Below are 19538 nucleotides of genomic sequence, written 5' to 3' on the forward strand. Positions count from 1 at the left end.
CAAAGGCGCTTCTGCAGGGAAGTCCCAACTCCACCTCAGGAGGTTCATCAAAGCGCGTACCCTTTTAGGGCAGAGGATGGTCCCGCCCCTCCTTAGAGGCCATATTGAGATTCCTGGGGAATCCCTGTTTGTAACTGACCACCCAAGTGTTTGCAAAAATATTAATTCACATTTCTGTAAATTCAAGCTCCCAGGTGCTAAAAATATTGTGAAAGCCCCCAAAGGCTACAAATCCAAATTCGTGTATCACTTTATACAATCGTTTAGACACAAAATGCCTGCACTGGAAGCAGAGGCTGATAAACATTACTCTGTTATAATTCACATGAATGCACTCTTGTTACCGGATAGAATGTCTTGACTGTGAGTTGTCCAGTTGTTGGCGCATTGAACAAAGAAGTGAACAAAACACACAAAAAAAGCAACGAAAGAACGGACCAATGAAAGCGCAGATTTATTGAGGGGAACGTACACTCCACAGAAGTGGAATGTAGGTGTGGGAGCAGGCGACCAAGCGGCTCAAGAACCCCGATTACAATGTTTTTTAGGGTTTTATTAGGTTGGTGCAAAAGTAATTGCGGTTTTTGCCATTAATAAGCTAGAATTTTATAATACCCCAAGAGCTCTTTAAAGGCCTCCAATCCTATGAAGGACTGGTGCACAACCAATCAGAGGCTGAAGTGGAGACTTCTGTCTTGTTACCACAGGAGTGAGGACGTGGCCTGTGTGCTGCCTCATCTTGCCTAGAACTAGCTGCACCTGCTGTTCTTTTGCTTATGCCTTCATTCTTGGTTACCCTAATTCCCTATTCTCCTGCCTCACTCTGAGGCATTAGAGTTGGTTTTTCAGTCTGCCAGGGGCAAAAGAGAACTAATCCAGATAGGACCATGCCAAGGAAGATAGAGGAGAGGCTAAAGAAAGAGTACAAAGGTCAATCAGTCGTTCCCACGGAAAAACAACTCTCCTGCTTATATAGTCAATTATTGCGTCCAATTCATTGAGCAAAACATTTATTCATGTAATATCCCTTACTTGGTATTCTAACTTATATTTTCAACTCATTTTAGGAACTTGAAGTCAGTCTCAGGTAAAGAACAATGAGAGAAATCTCAGCTTGGCATTGGTAATGGTGGTGATAATCTCCAACTGGAGACACTAGGCGTATGTTAAATTATCGAGCTTGTTATCTTTCCTGGGAAGTGATTATCATTTGTTTCTCTTGTGACAGCGGGGAGTGTTCTGCATGAGGAACTAATATGATACCAGAAAAACAGGTGAAATGCCTGTTACAGAAACTTATTACCAACGACTATCTAATAAATGCGATGACAGAAATAGGTCAATTGAAACATGAGTGGATGGTGAAAAAAATTTACACTTCACAGAAGTTTTTCTTTCTTTCTTTTGAGACAAAGTCTCGTTCTGTCCCAGACTGGAGTGCAGTGGCGCCATCTTGGCTCACTGCAACCTCCACCTCCTGGGTTCAAGCGATTCTCCTGCCTCAGTCTCCCAAGTAGCTGGGATAACAGATGCCTGCCACCACGCCCAGCTAATTTTTGTATTTTTAGTAGAGACAAGGTTTCACCATGTTGGCCAGACTGGTCTCGAACTCTTGACCTCTGACCTGCCTGCCTCCTTCTCCCAAAATGCTGACATTACAGGCATAAGTCACCGCTCCCAGCTGACTTTACAGGTTTTTGTTTGTTTGTTTGTTTTGAGAAGGAGTTTCACTCTTGTTGTCCAGGCTGGAGTACAATGGCGCAGTTTCAGCTCACTGCAACCTCCTCCTCCTGGGTCAAGCAATTCATTCTCCTGCCTCAGCCTCCCAAGTAGCTGGGATTACAGGTGCCTGCCACCACACTCAGCTAATTTTTGTATTTTTAGTAGACACAAGGTTTCACCATTTTGGCCAGGCTGGCCGCAAACTCCTCACCTCAGGTGATTCACCCGAGGTGGCCTCCCAAAGTGCTGGGACTACAGGTGTGAGCCACCTCGCCTGGCCCAGAAGTTTTAAGAGTGATGTCTAAGAAGAGATGGAATTAAGGTCAGCATGTGATTAAAAATGGCCCCCTTGTTGGTTTTGTCATTAAAATGAGATTTTTTTTCTTTATTAAAAACATTGAACAATACCAAGGTGGAGAAAAATTGTGCCTGTTCACCTACCTACTTGGGAGGCTTAGAGGGAGGATCACTTCAGCAAAGGAGTTTGAGGCCAGCCTGGGCAGCAGAGCAAGACTCTGTCTCCAAATAAATAATTTAATGAATAAGTAAAAACAGAAGGTGAAATTTGCAGTATAGTATTATCCTCATAGAACTGTGTCTCCCTTTGTTCATTATTCTGTGTGTCAATTATGTTACAAGTTTTTCATCTTATAGGAAAAAAGTCATAGATTCTATACACATCTGTACTTTTTCTCACTTAGCAATATGGTTTGAACAATGAAAAGCTTCTTTTTCACTTCATATTTGAAATCTGCTTATCTCCACATTCTATTTTTTTCTCCCCTTTTTGAGACAGCGTCTCACTCTGTTGCCAAGGCTGAAGCGCAGTGGCATGATCAAGGCTCACTGCAGTCTCAACCTCTCAGGCCCAAGCGATCCTCCCATCTCAGCCTTCAGGAGTAATTGGGACTATAGGCATGCACCACCACAACCAGCTAATTTTTGTAGAGATGTGGTTTTGCCATGTTGCCCAGGCTGGTATCAAACTCCTGAGTTCAAGCAATCCTCCCGCCTCGGCCTCCCTAAGTGCTGGCATTAGAGGATTCGGCCACTACACCTGGCCTATTCATCTTTTTCTGATGTAGAACCCACTCAGTGACAGTGTAATCAAGAATCAAGAAAGAGGCCAGATGCACTGGCCATGCCTGTAATCCCAGCACTCTGGGAGCTTAAGGTGGGCAGATCACTTGAGGTCAGGAGTTTGAGACCAGCCTAGCCAACATGGCAAAAACCCGTCTCTACTAAAAATACAAAAATTAGGTGGGTGTGGTGGCGCACATCTGTAATCCCAGCTACTCAGGAGGCTGAGGCAGGAGAATTGCTTGAACCCGGGAGGCAGAGGTTGCAGTGAGCTGAAATCGTGCCACTGCACTCCAGCGTGGACAACAGAGCAACTCTGTCTCAAAAAAAAATAAAGCCAGAATACAATACACAAGCAACTGAAGTATTTCAACAGCAAAGAAACCCTCAAACAATCCAATTTAAAAATGTCAAACGACCTGAATAGGCATTTTTCAAAAGACAACATACAAACAGTCAAAAAAAATATTAAAACACACTCATCACTATCTGGGAAATGCAAATCAAACCCGCAATGAGGTATCACTCTCCCTGTTTAGGATAATTATTATCAAAAAGACAAAAACAGATGCTGGCAAGGATGCAGAGAAAAGGGAACTCATGGCCAGGTGCGGTGGCTCACACCTGTAATCCCAGCACTTTGGGAGGCCGAGCTGGGTGGATCACAAGGTCAGGAGTTCGAGACTGCCTGACCAACATGGTGAAACCCTGTCTCTACTAAAAATGCAAAAATTAGCCAGGCGTGGTGGTGCGTGCCTATAATCCCAGCTACTCAGGAGACTGAGGCAGAAGAATAGCTTGAACCCGGGAGACGGAGGTTGCAGTGAGCCAAGATCATGCCACTGCACTCCAGCCTGGGCGACAGAGAAAGACTCCATCTCAAAAAAAAAAAAAAAACCCAACAAAATACAAGAAAAGGGAACTCATACACTGGTGGTGCAAATGCAAACCAGTACAGCCATTATGGAGAACAGTATTGAGGTCCCTCTAAAAACTACAAATATGCTGGGCGCGATGGCTCACGCCTGTAATCCCAGCACTTTGGGAGGCTGAGGCAGGCGGATCGCGAGGTCAGGAGTTCGAGAACACCCTGACCAACATGGTGAAACCCCGTCTCTTCTAAAAATACAAAAATTAGCCAGGGTGGTGGCACGCACCTGTAATCCCAGCTACTCAGGAGGCTGAGGCAGGAGAATTGCTTGAACCTGGGAGGCGGAGGTTGCAGTGAGCCGAGATCACACCACTGCACTCCAGCCTGGATAACAGAGTGAGACTCTGTCTCAAAAAACAAAACAAAACAAAACAAAACAAAAAACTACAAACACAACTACCATATCATCCAGCAATCCCCCTACTGGGAATTTATCCAAAGGAAAGAAAATCATCACATTGGAGACACATCTACACCCCGTTTACTGCAGCACTATTCACAATAGCCAAAATATGGAATCAACCTAGATGTCCAACAACAGATAAATGGATAAAGAAAATGTGGTTTATACACACAAAGGAATACTATTCAAAGAACAGAATGAAATCCTATCACCTGAGGCAACATGGATGGAAATGGAGGACATTATTTAAGTGAAATAAGCCAGGAACATAAACATGCACATTCCCACTCATATGTGGAAGCTTAAAAAAAATAAATAAATAAAAGCTGGGTGCGGTGGCTCACGCCTGTAATCCCAGCACTTTGGGAGGCTGAGGCGGGTGGATCACCTGAGGTCGGGAGTTCAAGACTAGCCTGACCAACATGGAGAAACCCTGTCTCTACTAAAAATACAAAATTAGCCGGGGTGGTGGTGCATGCCTGTAATCCCAGCTACTCAGGAGGCTGAGGCAGGAGAATCGCTTGAACCCGGGAGGCAGAGGCTGCGGTGAGCCAAGATCATGCCACTGCACTCCAGCCTGGGCAAAAAGAGTGAAACTCCATCTCAAAAAAAAAAAAAAAAAAAAAAAAAAATGCCTGGGAGACAAAGCAAGACTGTCCCCCACCCCCACAAAAAAAAGTTGATCTCTTAGAAGTAAAAAGTAGAACAGAGGATACTAGAGGCTGGGAAGGGTAGTGGGTAGGCAGGAATAGACAAAGATTGGTTAAAAGCTACAAAATTACAACTAGACAGGAGGAATAAGTTCTAGTGTTCTATACCACTACAGGAGAACTAAAGTTAATAATATATAATTTCAAGTTGTTAGGAGGAGAATGGCAATTGAGACTGACTGTTCCCAATATAAAGGAATGACGAATGTTTGAGGTGATGGATATGCTAATTACTCTGATCACTCTAAATTATAGGTATCAAAACATCACTATGTACTCCAGGAACATGTACAATTATAATTTGTCCATTTAAACACAAAGAATTTTTTAAAAAAAGAAACCATTTGGTTTTCTGTGTGGATATGAGAGACAAAGTAGTATGTACACATATAAACTTATTTGTATAAAACAAAATTCAGAGGACATATACTAAATATAAAGCATGGTTATTGAAAATACATATTTATTTATTTATGTCTATGAATTTTGCAGGGACACTTCTCAGTCCGTAACAGCCCTATGTGTGTTACCTAACCTTTATCCCTTGTGAACGTTCTGATGTTTTAGGAGGTTGGAGTTGAAGGTAAAAAATTTTCCACAGTCACTACACTCATAAGGCCTTTCCCCACTGTGAATTCGCTGGTGATTAGTGAGGTTAGAGCTCTGGCTAAAGGATTTTCCACATTCACTGCATTCATAAGGCCTTTCTCCGGTATGAACTCTTCGGTGTTTAACGAGGCTAGAGTGGTTACTAAAGGATTTCCAACACTCACTGCACTCATAAGGCCTTTCTCCGGTGTGACTTCTCCTATGTCTAATGAGGCTGGAGCTCTGGCTAAAAAACTTCCCACATTCATTGCACTCATAAGGCCTTTCTCCAGTGTGAACTCTCTGGTGTTGAAGGAGTGTAGAGCTATGAGTAAATGATTTCCCACATTCCCCACATTCATAAGGCCTTGCTCCAGTATGAACTTTCCAGTGTGAGATGAGGTAGGATTTACAGGTAAAGGATTTTCCACATTCACTGCACTCATATGGCCTTTCTCCTGTGTGAACTCTCTCATGTACAATGAGGTCAAATTTCCTGCTAAATAATTTTCCACATTCATGACATTCATGAGATCTTACTCCAGTATGAACTCTCTGGTGCTGGAAGAAACGAGATCTATAAGTAAACAATTTCCCACATTCACTACACTCATAAGGCCCTTCTCCAATGTGAAGTCTCCGGTGTTTAATGAGGTGACAGCTCTGGCTAAAGGATTTCCCACATTCACTGCACATATAAGGCCTTGTACCAGTGTGAACTCTCTGGTGTGTAATAAGGCTAGAACTATGGATAAAAGATTTCCCACATTCACTGCACTCATAAGGCCTCATTCCAGTATGAATTCTCTGGTGTGTAATGAGGCTAGAGCTATGGCTAAAGGATTTCCCACATTCACTGCACTTGTAAGGCCTTTCTCCAGTATGAACTCTCTGATGTATAAGAAGATCATACTTCCTGTTAAATAATTTTCCACATTCATCACATTGATGAGGTCTTACTCCAGTGTGAATTCTTCGGTGCGTAATAAGGCTAGAGCTTTGCCTATAGGATTTCCCACATTCCCCACATGTATAAGGCTTTTCTGAAGTGTGAACTCTCAAATGATCACTGAGGCTACAGCTTGTGCTAAAAGATTTCCCACATTCACTGCACATGTAAGATCTTTCCCTAATGAGGTCTCCCTGGTGCTGAACACGTACATGTTTGTAGCTGAAAGCTTTCACACATTCTCCCCAGTTGTAATGATTTTTTACACTGTGAAAGGCCACTGCACTCTTGGTTCTGTTTGACTTCTTTCTGGTGTGAGCAGCCTGTTGCTGAAGAAATCTTGATCTCACCAGGAAATCCTTCCCAACCTCCTTGCAAGTGAAGGGCTTCCCAGATACTTCAAATGTGCAGCTGCTCAAAAACATGTCTCTGCCCCCATTGCTTCTGAAGTGTTTCTGTCCAACATGCTGCTTCTGGTGCTGACGAAGGTATGCAGTAAATTGTAATTGTTTCCTACATGCGCCGTCTGTATACAGTTTCTGACCATGGTGTGTTCCCTGGTGTTCAACCAAGTGCAAAATCTCTCTCAAGACTGGGCCACATATCTCACAGGGGCTGGTCTTCTGGGGAGAAGGAAGGGCCTTAGGAATCCTAACCTGTGACACCCGCTGTGGAGAAGTGCTCCGCTGATAAGGTGCCTCCTCATCCCCTGCTCCAGAACCACCTGAAAGAAAGAAAATGCTGGTGAAGAGCATGCTGACTTTAGTGGAGTGGAGGTAGCCCATAGACAAATGTGCATCCAACAAACCCAGGAACTGAGTCCATGGGGTTGTTTTCAGGACCAAGGTGTTGGGTTCAAGTTGAAGATAGGGCTGCCTAGCAGAACTGGGCCTCTAAAGATCACAGAACTGGGAAGGGCTCATGAGTTAAAAAACACAGCCATGGGATGAGAAACATGGAGAAGAGGCAGGATATACAACTCATTCCTCTAGAACAATTTTCAGTGAGATCTGCTGTCCTGCTAACACATGCATTGTGTATAGGTATGTGTCCAGGCCCAAGAAAATGTGACAACAAAATAGCGGCTGACATACGTGGACACCTCATAACATATTATGTAGAGGCCAACACTGGAGAGCACTGCAGATAAGGCAGTGAGAAAAATGGGTGAAACATGGAGTCCAGAGATGTGGGGATTAACCCCAGGCTGGAAGTAAGAGACGTAGTAACCAGGTGGACAGCTGACAAGCAAGCTAAGTATCAAGAATGGGAAAGAAAAGGCAGTAATGAGGTTTGGCCCCAAATGTCATTAGCACCAAAATATTAGTCAAACAGGATATGTTTCTAGTATGAAGTGAACATAACCCTGATAGAATGTCCTCCTTTAGGTGTTAGTCCCTAGGGCCAGGCTCCCTCTGAGTCCATCTTGCTGTGGGGAATCACAGCCATCCTCAGAACCACAGGGCCTGTCCATCTGACCCCTACAATCAAGAACACAGAACTTGGAATATGCAAGCACCCAAGACCAGCCCAGAATGACTCTGCACATGATAGCCTATAGGAAAAAAAAAAATAATACAAGGAGAAATTCAGAGGAGGATTTTGCAAGAGCCACTCGTAGTCCACATAAGTGGGGACAATGTCAGTGATGATAATTGCTGGCAGAGGCAGGCATGAGGAAGTGTCCCCTAGAGGAAGCAAGTAGAACCTGGGCCTTGAGGAGCCTCGAATCTGGACAACGTCACCTGGCCAGGAGAGGCAAACAAGGTGAGATCCATGAGGCCGACTATAAGAAGCCTGACTCTGAATCTTTCCACATGAAAGGGAAGCAGGTGTTGCTTGCTCAAGGAGAAAAGCAGGCAACATACAACCTTAGCCCTACCAACCGCAGCACCTGCCCAGGAACAGGAAGCTGTGTCAATAGTCCTCTTGTGAAGACACATCTGACTCTGGGGAAAGGGTAAGAGCAAAGGTTAGCTCGGGGCATAGAGGTGGGTGTGAGGACCTTACCCAGGGAGGTTGTAAGTGTCAAGTTCTCCAGCATCACATCGTGGTACAGGCATTTCTGAGCCTCATCAAGAAGACCCCATTCCTTCCAGGAGAAGTAAACAGCCACGTCCTCAAAGGTCACAATGCCCTGCCAGGATGGGGACACATGAAACCACAAACGGCTCCTCCTCTCAGGATCCATAATCCTTCCCCTCACACATTTACCCCATGCTCATCCTCTTTCCAAGCTCCCCAGCTCAGAGGAGAAAGCAGTCAGCTGGTGCTGTTGTCTCCTAATGGGGCTCTTGGTCACTGGTTGCAGCCATCAGTAACAAGAGGCAGGTGAACAAATACATGTATCTAAGCTGTGGGCGTGGCATAAGGGCAACCACTCCTTCCTGACAAGCATTCCTCTCATATGACCAAGGTCATGTAAGTCTCAATCAGGACACTGGGGCCATCAGGCACACTCCCTCTCCAAGTGCATATCATTCATTACACTGCACATACCTCAGGTCTCCAGATCCCACTGCCACATGACCATGACCACCACTACGTCCTATACCACAGGCAAATCCTGGCCTCCCCACATGCTACCTGCGTGAAAGAGTGGATAACCTGGGCCGGGTGCAGTGGCTCATGCCTGTAATCCCAGCACTTTGGGAGGCCGAGGTGGGCGGATCACGAGGTCAGGAGATCGAGACCATCCTGGCTAACAGGGTGAAACCCCATCTCTACTAAAAATACAAAAGATCAGCCAGGCGTGGTGGCACACGGCTGTAGTACCAGCTACTCAGGAGGCTGAGGCAGGAGAATCACTAGAACCCAGGAGGTGGAGAGGTGGAGGTTGCAATGAGCCGAGATCGCGCCACTGCACTCCAGCGTGGGTGACACAGCGAGACTGCATCTCAAAGAACAAAAAAAAAAAAAAAAAAAAAAAGAAATGGATAACCAACAGCCAAATATAAGACACGTGACATTGGACAAATGAGATCAACAGTTTATTAATTTTTTTTTTTTTTTGAGATGAAATCTTGCTCTGTCGCCCAGGCTGGAGTGCAGTGGGGCAAGCTCCACCTCCTGGGTTCATGCCATTCTCCTACCTTAGCCTCCCAAGTAGCTGGGACTACAGGCACCCGCCATCACGCCTGGCTAATTTTTTATATTTTTAGTAGAGAAGGGGTTTCACCGTGTTAGCCAGGATGGTCTTGATCTCCTGACCTTGTGAGCTGCCCGCCTCAGCCTCCCAAAGTGCTGGGATTACAGGCGTGAGCCACCACGCCTGGCTGAACAGTTTATTAATTAAAGACAAATACTCATAGCCTGTGAAAGAATACCACACTCCACACAGGGCCATACGGAGGTAGTACTCCAGAAAAGAGTAACAACCAGGTGCTGTAGAATGTAAGTTTTGTAGCATCAAGATGGAGAAGCTCCACTGGTCCCCAGAGGAGGGGACTGGCTTGTTTGAATAACTCAAAAAATTGATAGGGAACTGAAACCCACTACAAAGTAATAAGCAGGAACTGTTCTGGTTCCCTGGATAAGAAAGGATAAGAAAGGTTCATTTGGCTAAGAAAGCTTATTCATGGGAGCAAAGTGGGAAGGGGAATTTGTTCTCAGGCCATCTAAGGCTGTATCGTTTTCATCAGATGTCAAGGCGACATATCATACTGGGCCTTAATTTCCAGCCTTATACTGCAACTTGGCAGGCAGCATCCAGAGTGTGGATATAAACAGGATCCAAAATCCCAGACTTCCCACGGCTTACACTAGTGGAAGCAGCCTCAAAAATTTCTTTGAAGGCCTCCCTGCCAGGCTGTATTCCTTGCCTCAGACATAGCCACACAGAACCACAGGTGACTCACAGATAACCATGGCCCTATTCCACTTCTGTGCTGCACTTACCATCCCCTTGGCAGTCATATATCCACCTAAAGCTCATTTAAATCCCAGCCTCACTGGTCGCTCATCTCACACACAATGACTCTCACAAATGACCACATGACACTAACTTAATCTTCCAGCCTGAATGAAACACCCAGGCCCCATCAAGTTATCACAAAATCCTGGATACCCATAAAGTGGTGAATAAGCACGAGTTTTGGCCTCAGTGTCCTATGCGTTTGCATCCATCTCATGTCCATTCTTCTCTTGGGAGCCGTGGCCACTGCCAAACTACACTGTCTTTTACATACCTTGCCTTCATGACCACTTACTCTATCATCATCCTCCCAGTCTTGGCCCACTAACAGCTTTACAACCAAAACCCGGAGCTTGCCCCTCCTAACTGTGACCCACAGCTCACTCACCTTGGTGCGCACAACAGCCACATCTTGAATATCTGCACCCTGAACCACTCTCTAGATTTCAAGACCTGCACGTTCATCTGCCCACTTAACGCCTCCATTTAGTAGGCTCTGAAAGATCTGACTCTTAGCATGGCATAAACAAACCTGATATCCCTAGTGAATATTACTCCTATTGCCAATTTGTTCATCTTAGTTGATGAAACTTCTTTCCCTACAGCTGCTAATACCAAAAACCCTGGGGTCTTCTCTGAACCCTCTGTTTCACTCCCTCACCACCTACATTATGTAATTTAGTTGTCCCTTTTGAAACCACACATCCGGAATCTAACCACATCTCCTAAATCACGATCCTGGGCCAGTAACCCTCACTTGGACTAGTCTACCCTGATTTTCCTTCCTCCTCCCTCAACCCCCCAGTTTGTGCCCCACTGTGCACACAGATGAAGCCTGTGAAGACCTTGGTAAATTACCTGTTTTTTCTGATTCAAACTTGCTATTACCTCCTGAAAACACACTCAACTTCTCAGGCAGCCACTGCAGTCCTGACGCCTATCCTCCTGTTCTTTGCTTCCCAACAGAAAGCAAGGAGACTTGTGGCTTCATAAATGCACCCAGCTCCGTACTGCACCTAAGCATTTGCACATCTTGTACCTTTCTGGAAAAACTTTCCACACCCGTTCACATGGCTGCCAGAAATTGGAACAACTCTATATACCGGACAACATGGACATAGGACCCTGGGCTTGGGGTTCACCCAAGGTCTTCAGAACTAAGGGCTGGGGGAATGGCACTCCACAACCCAGAGAACCTGTGGGTGGGAGTTAGGGCTAGTGAGAGACTGGGAAACCCTCCCCTTCCTGGCGTAGATTTCATAACCCTCTACAGCCAAGGGAAACGTGGAAAGAGCCAGGCCTCAGAGAAGGGCATCTATGGCGATATTAGATGGGCTCAAGCCACCCTGTAGCCCCATGCCTGGCCTTGGAGCCGGGTGCCCTCGCACTGGCTGTGTCACCTCTGTGCCCCAGGGCTCAGTGGCGCCTCTCATCAGGGGCTCCTTGCCAGTCGCGCCCTCCCTTCCCTAGCACACCAGGTGTTGGAAACGGGAGCCCCTCCGGCGAGCCCCCATGTCCTGTCCTGGGCAGCAGAGCCGCTAGCAGGCGCCCTCGGGGGTGCTAGGACTAGCGTGGGGAGGGCGGGGAAGGCCCAGAGGACGCGGCACATACCTGGGCCGGGGCCGTCAGCTCGGCCGCCGCCATCTGACTGTGAGCGGAGCGGGGCCAGAGAGGATGTCCTTATTCCGGGCCGGGCCTGGGTTCCCTGGGCGCCGCCGAGCCTCAGCCACGCCTCTGTGCAGCGGGGAAGACTCCTCTCGCGCCTTCTCAGTCAGTCACGGATGATGCTGACCCAGCGCTCCGGGGCTTTATACCAAGTAAACAGTCCAGACAAATGCCAAAACGACCGCCACAAGGAGGACAACGGAAGTCCCGCCGCGAACGCGCGTGCGCTTACGGAAACACCACCTTTCGGAGGCCTCATTGGCTGAAGGTCGCCGTCGCCCAACGCAGGCCATTCTGGGTAATGTTCCCACAGGCGCACGGCGGGAGAGTGAGAGCCGCCTCCACCTCCTTCCGGAAGTAAAGGCCAAACCCATGTAGGGGGCGCTGGGAAATGGACACTCCAGGTTGGGGCGGAGGCGAGGCTTCGTTCTTTCTTAAAAGAGACGTACCCAGTTTTCTACCGATTGCTGTCTGCCAGTGTTTGCTTGGAGACGTGTCATTTCATGTGTTCCCAGAGGCACATATCCAGATGCACATATTATTACATACAGTCAGTCAGTCACAAAATATATCCACTGGTTGAGAAAGCAAATAAAAATGACTATGTTGCGGCCGGGCGCGGTGGCTCACGCCTGTAATTCCAGCACTTTGGGAGGTCGAGGCGGGCGGATCACGAGGTCAGGAGATCGAGACCATCCCGGCTAACTCAGCGAAACCCCGTCTCTAAAATACAAAAAATACAAAAAAAAAAAAAAAAAAATTAGCTGGGTGTGGTGGCGGGCGCCTGTAGTCCCCAGCTACTCCAGAGGCTGAGGCAGGAAAATAGCTTGAACCCGGGAGGCGGAGCTTGCAGTGAGCCGAGATCGCGCCACTGCACTCCAGCCTGGGAGACAGAGCGAGCCACCGTCTCAAAAAAAAAAAAAAAAAAAAAAAAAAAGACTATGTTGCAATTCAAACGCATGCACTCAAGCACTGGAGTCAGTTTTCTCAGTCTCTGTATGTTTGATTAGGGACAAGAAAAAAAAACACTCCACACAGGTTCATGACAAAGAGGATGAAGGTGGGATGCGGAGGCATCCTGTAGCAGCAGGACATAAGTAGATCCCTGTCTCTGGGTCCCTCTCGTGCCTGTATAGTCAAATATTGTGTCCAATTCACTAAGCAACACTTGCATGCATCTAATCTCACTTTCTCCATGCCTTTATATTCACTTCCTTTTAATAATTTGACATCAAGCTCAGAAAGAGAACAACAAAAGGAATGGTATTTTGAAAAGGCACGATGGCTGGCTAGAGCATTAACAGGTGGAACAAAGGGTGCTCTGAATCCCAAATGTAGGGAGTATCTTAAATTCAAGATCTCTTCTCAACGCTGAAATGATTATCTTTGCCCCCATTAGTTACGCTCTTGTTGCCCAGGCTGGAGTGCAATGGTGCGATCTCGGCTCACCACAACCTCTGTCTCCCGGGTTCAAGCGATTCTCCTGCCTCAACTTCCCAAGTAGCTGGAATTACAGGCGCCCGCCACCGTGCCCGGCTAATTTTTTTTTTTTTTTTTTGTATTTGTATTTTTAGTAGAGATGGAGTTTCGCCATATTGGCCAGGCTGGTCTCGAACTCCTGACCTCAGGTGATCCACCCACCTCGGCCTCCCAAAGTGCTGGGATTACAGGCGTGAGCCACTGTGCCCGGCCCTTTGCCCCCATTATTATAGGGCTGTTCTGCATAAAAAATTGATACGATATCAGAAAAAGAATTGTAAAATACAAATTACAGAAAGCTACTAATAATGGGTGTCGCTTCGCCAGCCAGAAACCTCTGTGGTCGCGCCTCTGCTTGAGTTTTGCTCACACCCCCTGGGCTTGTTCCACCCACTCGGCCCAGCAGGCTGCACCTGGATCCCACACCTACCAAGGGCGAGCCAGGCGCGGAGCCGCAAGGGGTGTGTGAGCGAGCAAGTGAAGGGTCCGACCGGCCAGTGCACACAGCCAGGCACGCTGGCTGCTGCGGCGGGGCGGGCAGCTCCAGGCGCTGGCACAGGCGCCGGCTCCTTGCAAGGCTGCGACTGGACCAGACATACTGCAGGCGGCTTCTGCTGCGGGCACCAGCATCTAGACGAGGGAAAAATGGTGGCGCCGGAAAGCTCGGAGACACCAAGAACAGCAGAACCCCAAAGAGGGTGTTGCAGCGTGTCACAGCACTGGCTCCGGAGTCTTGAGGTCTGGGCTCCCGGAAGAGCCACAGCTCTTCTCTCCTTCCCGTTGCTTGCAGCCTGGCAAGCGGGGAGGTGTGTTTTGGGTGGGATGTGTTTTCAGCTTCTTTGTGATATAGCTCTTTCAGTCCCGCTGCCCTGCTCTGGCTCGCTGCTGCTTCCCATCGTGGGGGGCGGCCACCCAGTGCTGGCTGAGGGCAGGAGGGCTATAGTGTTACAGCTCTGGCTCGGGGAATCCCAAAGTCTGGGCCTCCAGAAGAGTCGCCATTTTTCACTCATGCAGCCCAGGAGCATGGCTACTCAGCCAGGAATGTGTTACAGCCCCTTTCTCTCCTGCTGTTCGTTAGGTCCCAAGTTCTTGTCCCCCAAGTTCTTATCCCACGTCCAGGAAGAATGAGGTTATGCAGACAACTGGAGGGTGAGCATGGCAGAGAAGGGTTTTATTGGACAACCCAACAGCCCTCAGTGGAAAGGAAACCTGAAGGGAGTAGCTCACACCTGCATACAGATAGTCTCCAATGTCTGAGTCTGGTTGAGTCTACAGGTTTTTTATGTGCTCAGAATGGAGAAAGTGTGTGCTCATTGGTCCATGGGTGGGAGGAAGTGCATGCTGATTGGCCCATGGGCAGTCATGGGTGGGCCTGGGAAAAACACCATACCATTGGCCAAAAGGCATCAAGGAATTTCTCTCTCTGGGTCACAGACTGCACCTGGAACTGGCAGCGTGGCTTCCAGGCTTCAGGCCATCCGTGGCTTGAAGGTGGGGTTTCACAGAAAACCCACCCCTTCCCACCTAGGAACCTGTCTGCCTTTCATGGCCATCAACATGCTGTCCATGACGCCCAGGCTGTCCATGCTGAAGGTTGCACGCAGGCCTGCCCCGAGCCACCCTCAGCCGCCCCCCTCCCCCCACCCGGCCTCCTTCCTATGCTTCTTGGTGCCCAAAGTTTCAGCCTCAGAAGCAGTTTCTGGAGGAGGTCGAGATGGTGAGGGGCTGGCATGTCGTCACTGCCCCGAGGGCACACACATTTGGCTGGGTTGTTGGCAAAATTCAGTGTCTTGTTGCAAGAATGAGGTTCCTGCTTTTTTTTTTTTTTTTTTTTTTGGAGATGTAGTTTTGCTCTTGTTGCCCAGGCTGGAGTGCAATGGGGCGATCTCGGCTCACCGCAACCTCCGCCTCCTGGGTTCAAGACATTCTCCTGCCTCAGCCTCCTGAGTAGCTGGGATTACAGGCATGCACCACCAAGCCTGGCTAATTTTTGTGTTTTTAATAGAGATGAGGTTCCTCAGTGTTGGTCAGGCTGGTCTCAAACTCCTGACCTCGTGATCCGCCCGCCTCGGCTTTCCAAAGTGCTGGGATCATAGGCGTGAGCCACTGTGCCCGGCCGTCTTGTTTTATTTTAATGGCTGATCTATGTAATCACGGAGGCCAGTATGTACAGACAAGAAAGGGGGAGCTTTTATTGCTTCTCTCTTCCTCCTTGGACAAAGTCTTGATATCACCTCCTTCTTGGCCTGGGTGCGCTCTTCAGCCACTTGTGTACTTGCTTGTTCTCAGACCTGTGGGCCTCAGCCTGGGCAGCCAGGAGCTTCTTTTGGGCCTTTTCTGCCTTCAGCTCATGGATGTGCTCCATGAGAATCTGCTTGTTTTGAACACATTTCCTTTCACCTTTAGGTACAAGCTGGGATACATTTGGTGGTCAATCTTCTTAACTTCATGGGATCTTCTGAGCAGCCCGTGCAGAATCCTCATTCTCCTCAACCAAGTTACCTTCTCTGGCATTCAGGCATTGGCCATACCCTTTAGCTTACCTATGTCCATGTACTCACCCTTCCAGCAGGCCAAGGCGTTTTTCCAGCATCGAACCCGGAAATGGACAGTCACAGGCTTGTGGATGTTCAGCCTATCTTTGATCAGCTTCTGGATCTGCTGATGGGAGTTGGCATTGGTGATTTCATTGGTCTCCTTGGGGTGCAATTAGACCTTCTCCTTGCCACAGCAAAGGACATGAGAGGTGAGCCTCTTCTGAAGCCTGAGCATACTCATGGCTTCGGCCGCAGCAGCAGCTAAAGGAAAGAGCTCTGAGGTTCCCAGTTTCTTGTTGGCTGTTGCTGGGGGCCATCTCAACTGCTAGGGGCCCGTGGCGTGGCCCTCTCACAGCAGGAGGATCTCACTCCCATGTGCTGAGGCAGTCTTATAGAACAGTGAAGGGGGGGAGTATCTTATTGCCTTGGCCTAATCACAAGAGTGACGTCTGTCAGATTCACAGCCCCCACTCAATGGAAGGAAATTAGGCAACTGAGTGCACTGAGGGGTGAGAATCTTGGGGCCATCTTATAATTCTGCCTCCCATTGCAGTTTTTGCTAATAGACATCTGCCCACGAAGATCCATGTTCTTCCCTTCCTTGTTCACTTGATATTTGCTACAAAGCAGCCCAGTCTGTCCACGCTGGAGGCTAGGTATGGCATGGCATGTTCCCAGCAGAACTAGAACTGGAGCATGAACCATGCTGGCTACCACTGCCTGGAGGACCACGCACAGTCTATAGTCCCTGGTGGATTCCAGAGCCACCAAGGCATGCAGGAGCCTCCTCCCTGTCTTCCCTCTCTCTGGGCTGCTCATCTGGAACTCCTGAGCTCAGGTGATCTGCCCACCTCTGCCTCCCGAAGTGCTGGGATTACAGGCATAAGCCACCACGCCCAGCCTGGGCACCTCATCTGATTTAGGACCCTGGAATAGAATTGCTCTGAGAATTATCAATGAAGGAATAGATTTTACCCCTGCATCTGCTGGTTCCATTGCCCCTCATCCGGCTCCCAGGAAAGCTTTGAATTGTGGGCAAAACCAGGTGGCACTGGCAGAGATATTCTTGGGGTTGGTGTCTCCCCTAAAACACACTGTGCCTTCTAGAGAGGTTCCCTAGAAGTCGCGATCTTTGCTGAGAAATATCCACACATGCTTTGCCACATTGTTGATCATAGGAACATGCTGCCCAACAAATATTTGTGGCATAGTAAAATGTTTTTAACAGCAGTTGCTATGGATTGAATGTATCCCCCCAACTCCCCGCCATCAATTCATGTGTCCTGATGTGATGGTATTTAGAAGCAGGCCTTCTGGAGGTGATTAGGTCATGAGGATAGAGCCCTCATGCATGGGATTAGTGCCCTTACAAGACGAGACAGGAAAGAGCTTCCTCTCTCTCTCAGGAATAATGGTGCTCAGGAGAACCCAGCCATACTGGCACCCTGATCCTAGACTTACAACTTCCAGAACTGTCGGAAATACATGTTTGTTGTTTAGGCCACACAATCTGTGGCAGACAAGCTAACTAAAACTGCAGTCTTGCAGGCTAGTGTCTCCCTAGTTAGGATTTGATCTCAGAGCCTCAAGGGCTGGGCATGGCTCTTGCCTCAAGGATTGAAGTTGCAGGGAGGGACATGGAGGCCTGTCCAGGACCTGGGAGTTGTGCCTTGGTACAGTGCCCTGGCCGCTCTGTCCTGTGCCCCCGGGGCTGCCCATCCCATGTGTGATTCCTCCTGGCTGCACTGTGCAGGCAGGACCGAGCTGTCGGCTTGAGAAATGCTTCGCACTGTCCCAATTTCTAATATACACACTGACTTTTCCCTTCTCACATTGTCTGTTCTAATTTTTAAAATTTAATTTAGGAAAGATGGAAACTGAAAGGAAGGGTTAGAAGACCTGAGTCTGAGTTCAGTTCATCCTCAAGATAGACTAATTTTTTGTGGGTTTTTTTTTTTGTTGTTTTTTTTTTTTTTTTTGAGACGGAGTCTCACTCTGTCACCAGGCTGGAGTGCAGTGGCTCGATCTCGGCTCACTGTAACCTCTGCCTCCCGGGTTCAAGCGATTCTCCTGCCTCAGCCTCCTGAGTAGCTGGGACTACAGGTGCCCACCACCACGCACAGCTAATTTCTTGTATTTTTAGTAGAGACGGGGTTTCACCATGTTGGCCAGGATGGTCTCGATCTCCTGACCTCGTGATCCACCCTCCTCAGCCTCCCAAAGTGCTGGGATTACAAGCGTGAGTTACCATGCCCGGCCCAGACTAATTTTTTTTTTTAACAGCTTGACTGAGATTTATTTCATTTAGTGCAAAATTCACTCTTTTAAAGTATGCAATTCAGGCCAGGAGTGGTGGCTCACATCTGTAATCCCAGCACTTTGGGAGGCTGAGGTGGGCAGATCACTTGAGGTCAGGAGTTCAAGACCAGACTGGCCAATGTGGTGAAACCCTGTCTCCACTAAAAATATAAAAATTAGCTAGGCGTGGTGGTGGATGCCTGTAATCCCAGCTACTTGGGAGGCTGAGGCAGGAGAATTGCTTGAACCTGGAAGGCAGAGGGCCAGGCATGGTGGCTCATGCCTGTAATCCCAGCACTTTGGGAGGCTGAGGTGGGAGGATCATGAGGTCAGGAGATCGAGACCATCCTGGCGAACACGATGAAACCTCATCTCTATTAAAAATACAAAAGAATTAGCCAGGCATGGTGGCAGGCGCCAGCAGTCCCAGCTACTCGGGAGGCTGAGGCAGGAGAATGGTGTGAACCTGGGAGGCGGAGCTTGCAGTGAGCCGAGATCGCGCCACTGCACTCCAGCCTGGGCAACAGAGCGCGATTCCGTCTCAAAAAAAACCAAAAAAACAGAACCTGGAAGGCAGAGGTTGCAGTGAGTCGAGATCGTGCCACTGCACTCCAGCCTGGGTGACAGAGTGAGGGAGACTCTGTCTCAAAAAAATAATAAAAAATAATAAAATATGCAATTTAGTGGTTTTTGTATATTCACAAAGTTTACAACCATAACCACTATCAAATTTTCTAACATTTTCTTTTTTCTTTTCTTCTTCTTTTTTTTTTTTTTTTTTTTAAGACCGAGTCTGGCTCTGTTGCCCAGGCTGGAGGGCAGTGGCACAATCTTGGCTCACTGCAACCTCCACCTCCTGGGCTCAAGTCATCCTCTCTCACCTCAGCCTCCCAAGTAGCTGAGACTACAGGCTCATGCCACCATGCCCCACTAATTTTTGTACTTTTTGTGAGACGGGGTTTTGCCATGTTGCCCAGGCTGTTCTCAAACTCCTGAGCTCAAGTGATTCACCTGCCTCAGCCTCCTAAAGTGCTGGGATTACAGGCATGAGCCACTGTACCCAGCCTCTAACATTTTCATTCCCCATAAAGAAACCTCGTACCCACAAGCAGTCTTCCCCCTCCTGCTGCCCCAGCTCCTAGAACCACCAATCTACTTTCTGCATCTATACAGTTTCCTATTCTGGCCATTTTTTAAGAACAGAATCACACAATATGTGTCTGGCTTCTTGCTCTTAGCATAATGTTTTTCAGTTTGTTTATA

At 48.0% G+C, this 19538-nt stretch overlaps 1 protein-coding gene and 1 pseudogene across 2 annotated transcripts; both read right to left on the reverse strand.

The window, feature by feature from the left end:
* Positions 1-435: 435 nt before the first annotated feature.
* ZNF256 (zinc finger protein 256) lies at positions 436-12298 on the reverse strand. 2 transcript variants are annotated; one of them, XM_019018849.3, is made up of 3 exons: positions 11908-12298; positions 8394-8520; positions 436-7107 (listed from the first exon to the last, which is right to left on the reverse strand). In XM_019018849.3, exons 1-3 carry the CDS (start codon positions 11938-11940, stop codon positions 5384-5386), a joined length of 1884 nt encoding a protein of 627 aa, XP_018874394.1. In that variant the 5' UTR covers positions 11941-12298; the 3' UTR covers positions 436-5383. The 2 variants fall into 2 exon arrangements, with proteins under 2 accessions (XP_018874394.1, XP_018874395.1); XM_019018850.3 differs by lacking the exon at positions 8394-8520 and having other exon boundaries at positions 11908-12061.
* On the reverse strand, positions 12105-16236 carry LOC101125459 (large ribosomal subunit protein eL19-like; annotated as a pseudogene).
* Positions 16237-19538: the final 3302 nt, after the last annotated feature.

The sequence above is a fragment of the Gorilla gorilla genome, chromosome 20 (genome assembly GCF_029281585.2).
Source record: "Gorilla gorilla gorilla isolate KB3781 chromosome 20, NHGRI_mGorGor1-v2.1_pri, whole genome shotgun sequence".
NCBI classification, from domain to species: domain Eukaryota; kingdom Metazoa; phylum Chordata; class Mammalia; order Primates; family Hominidae; genus Gorilla; species Gorilla gorilla.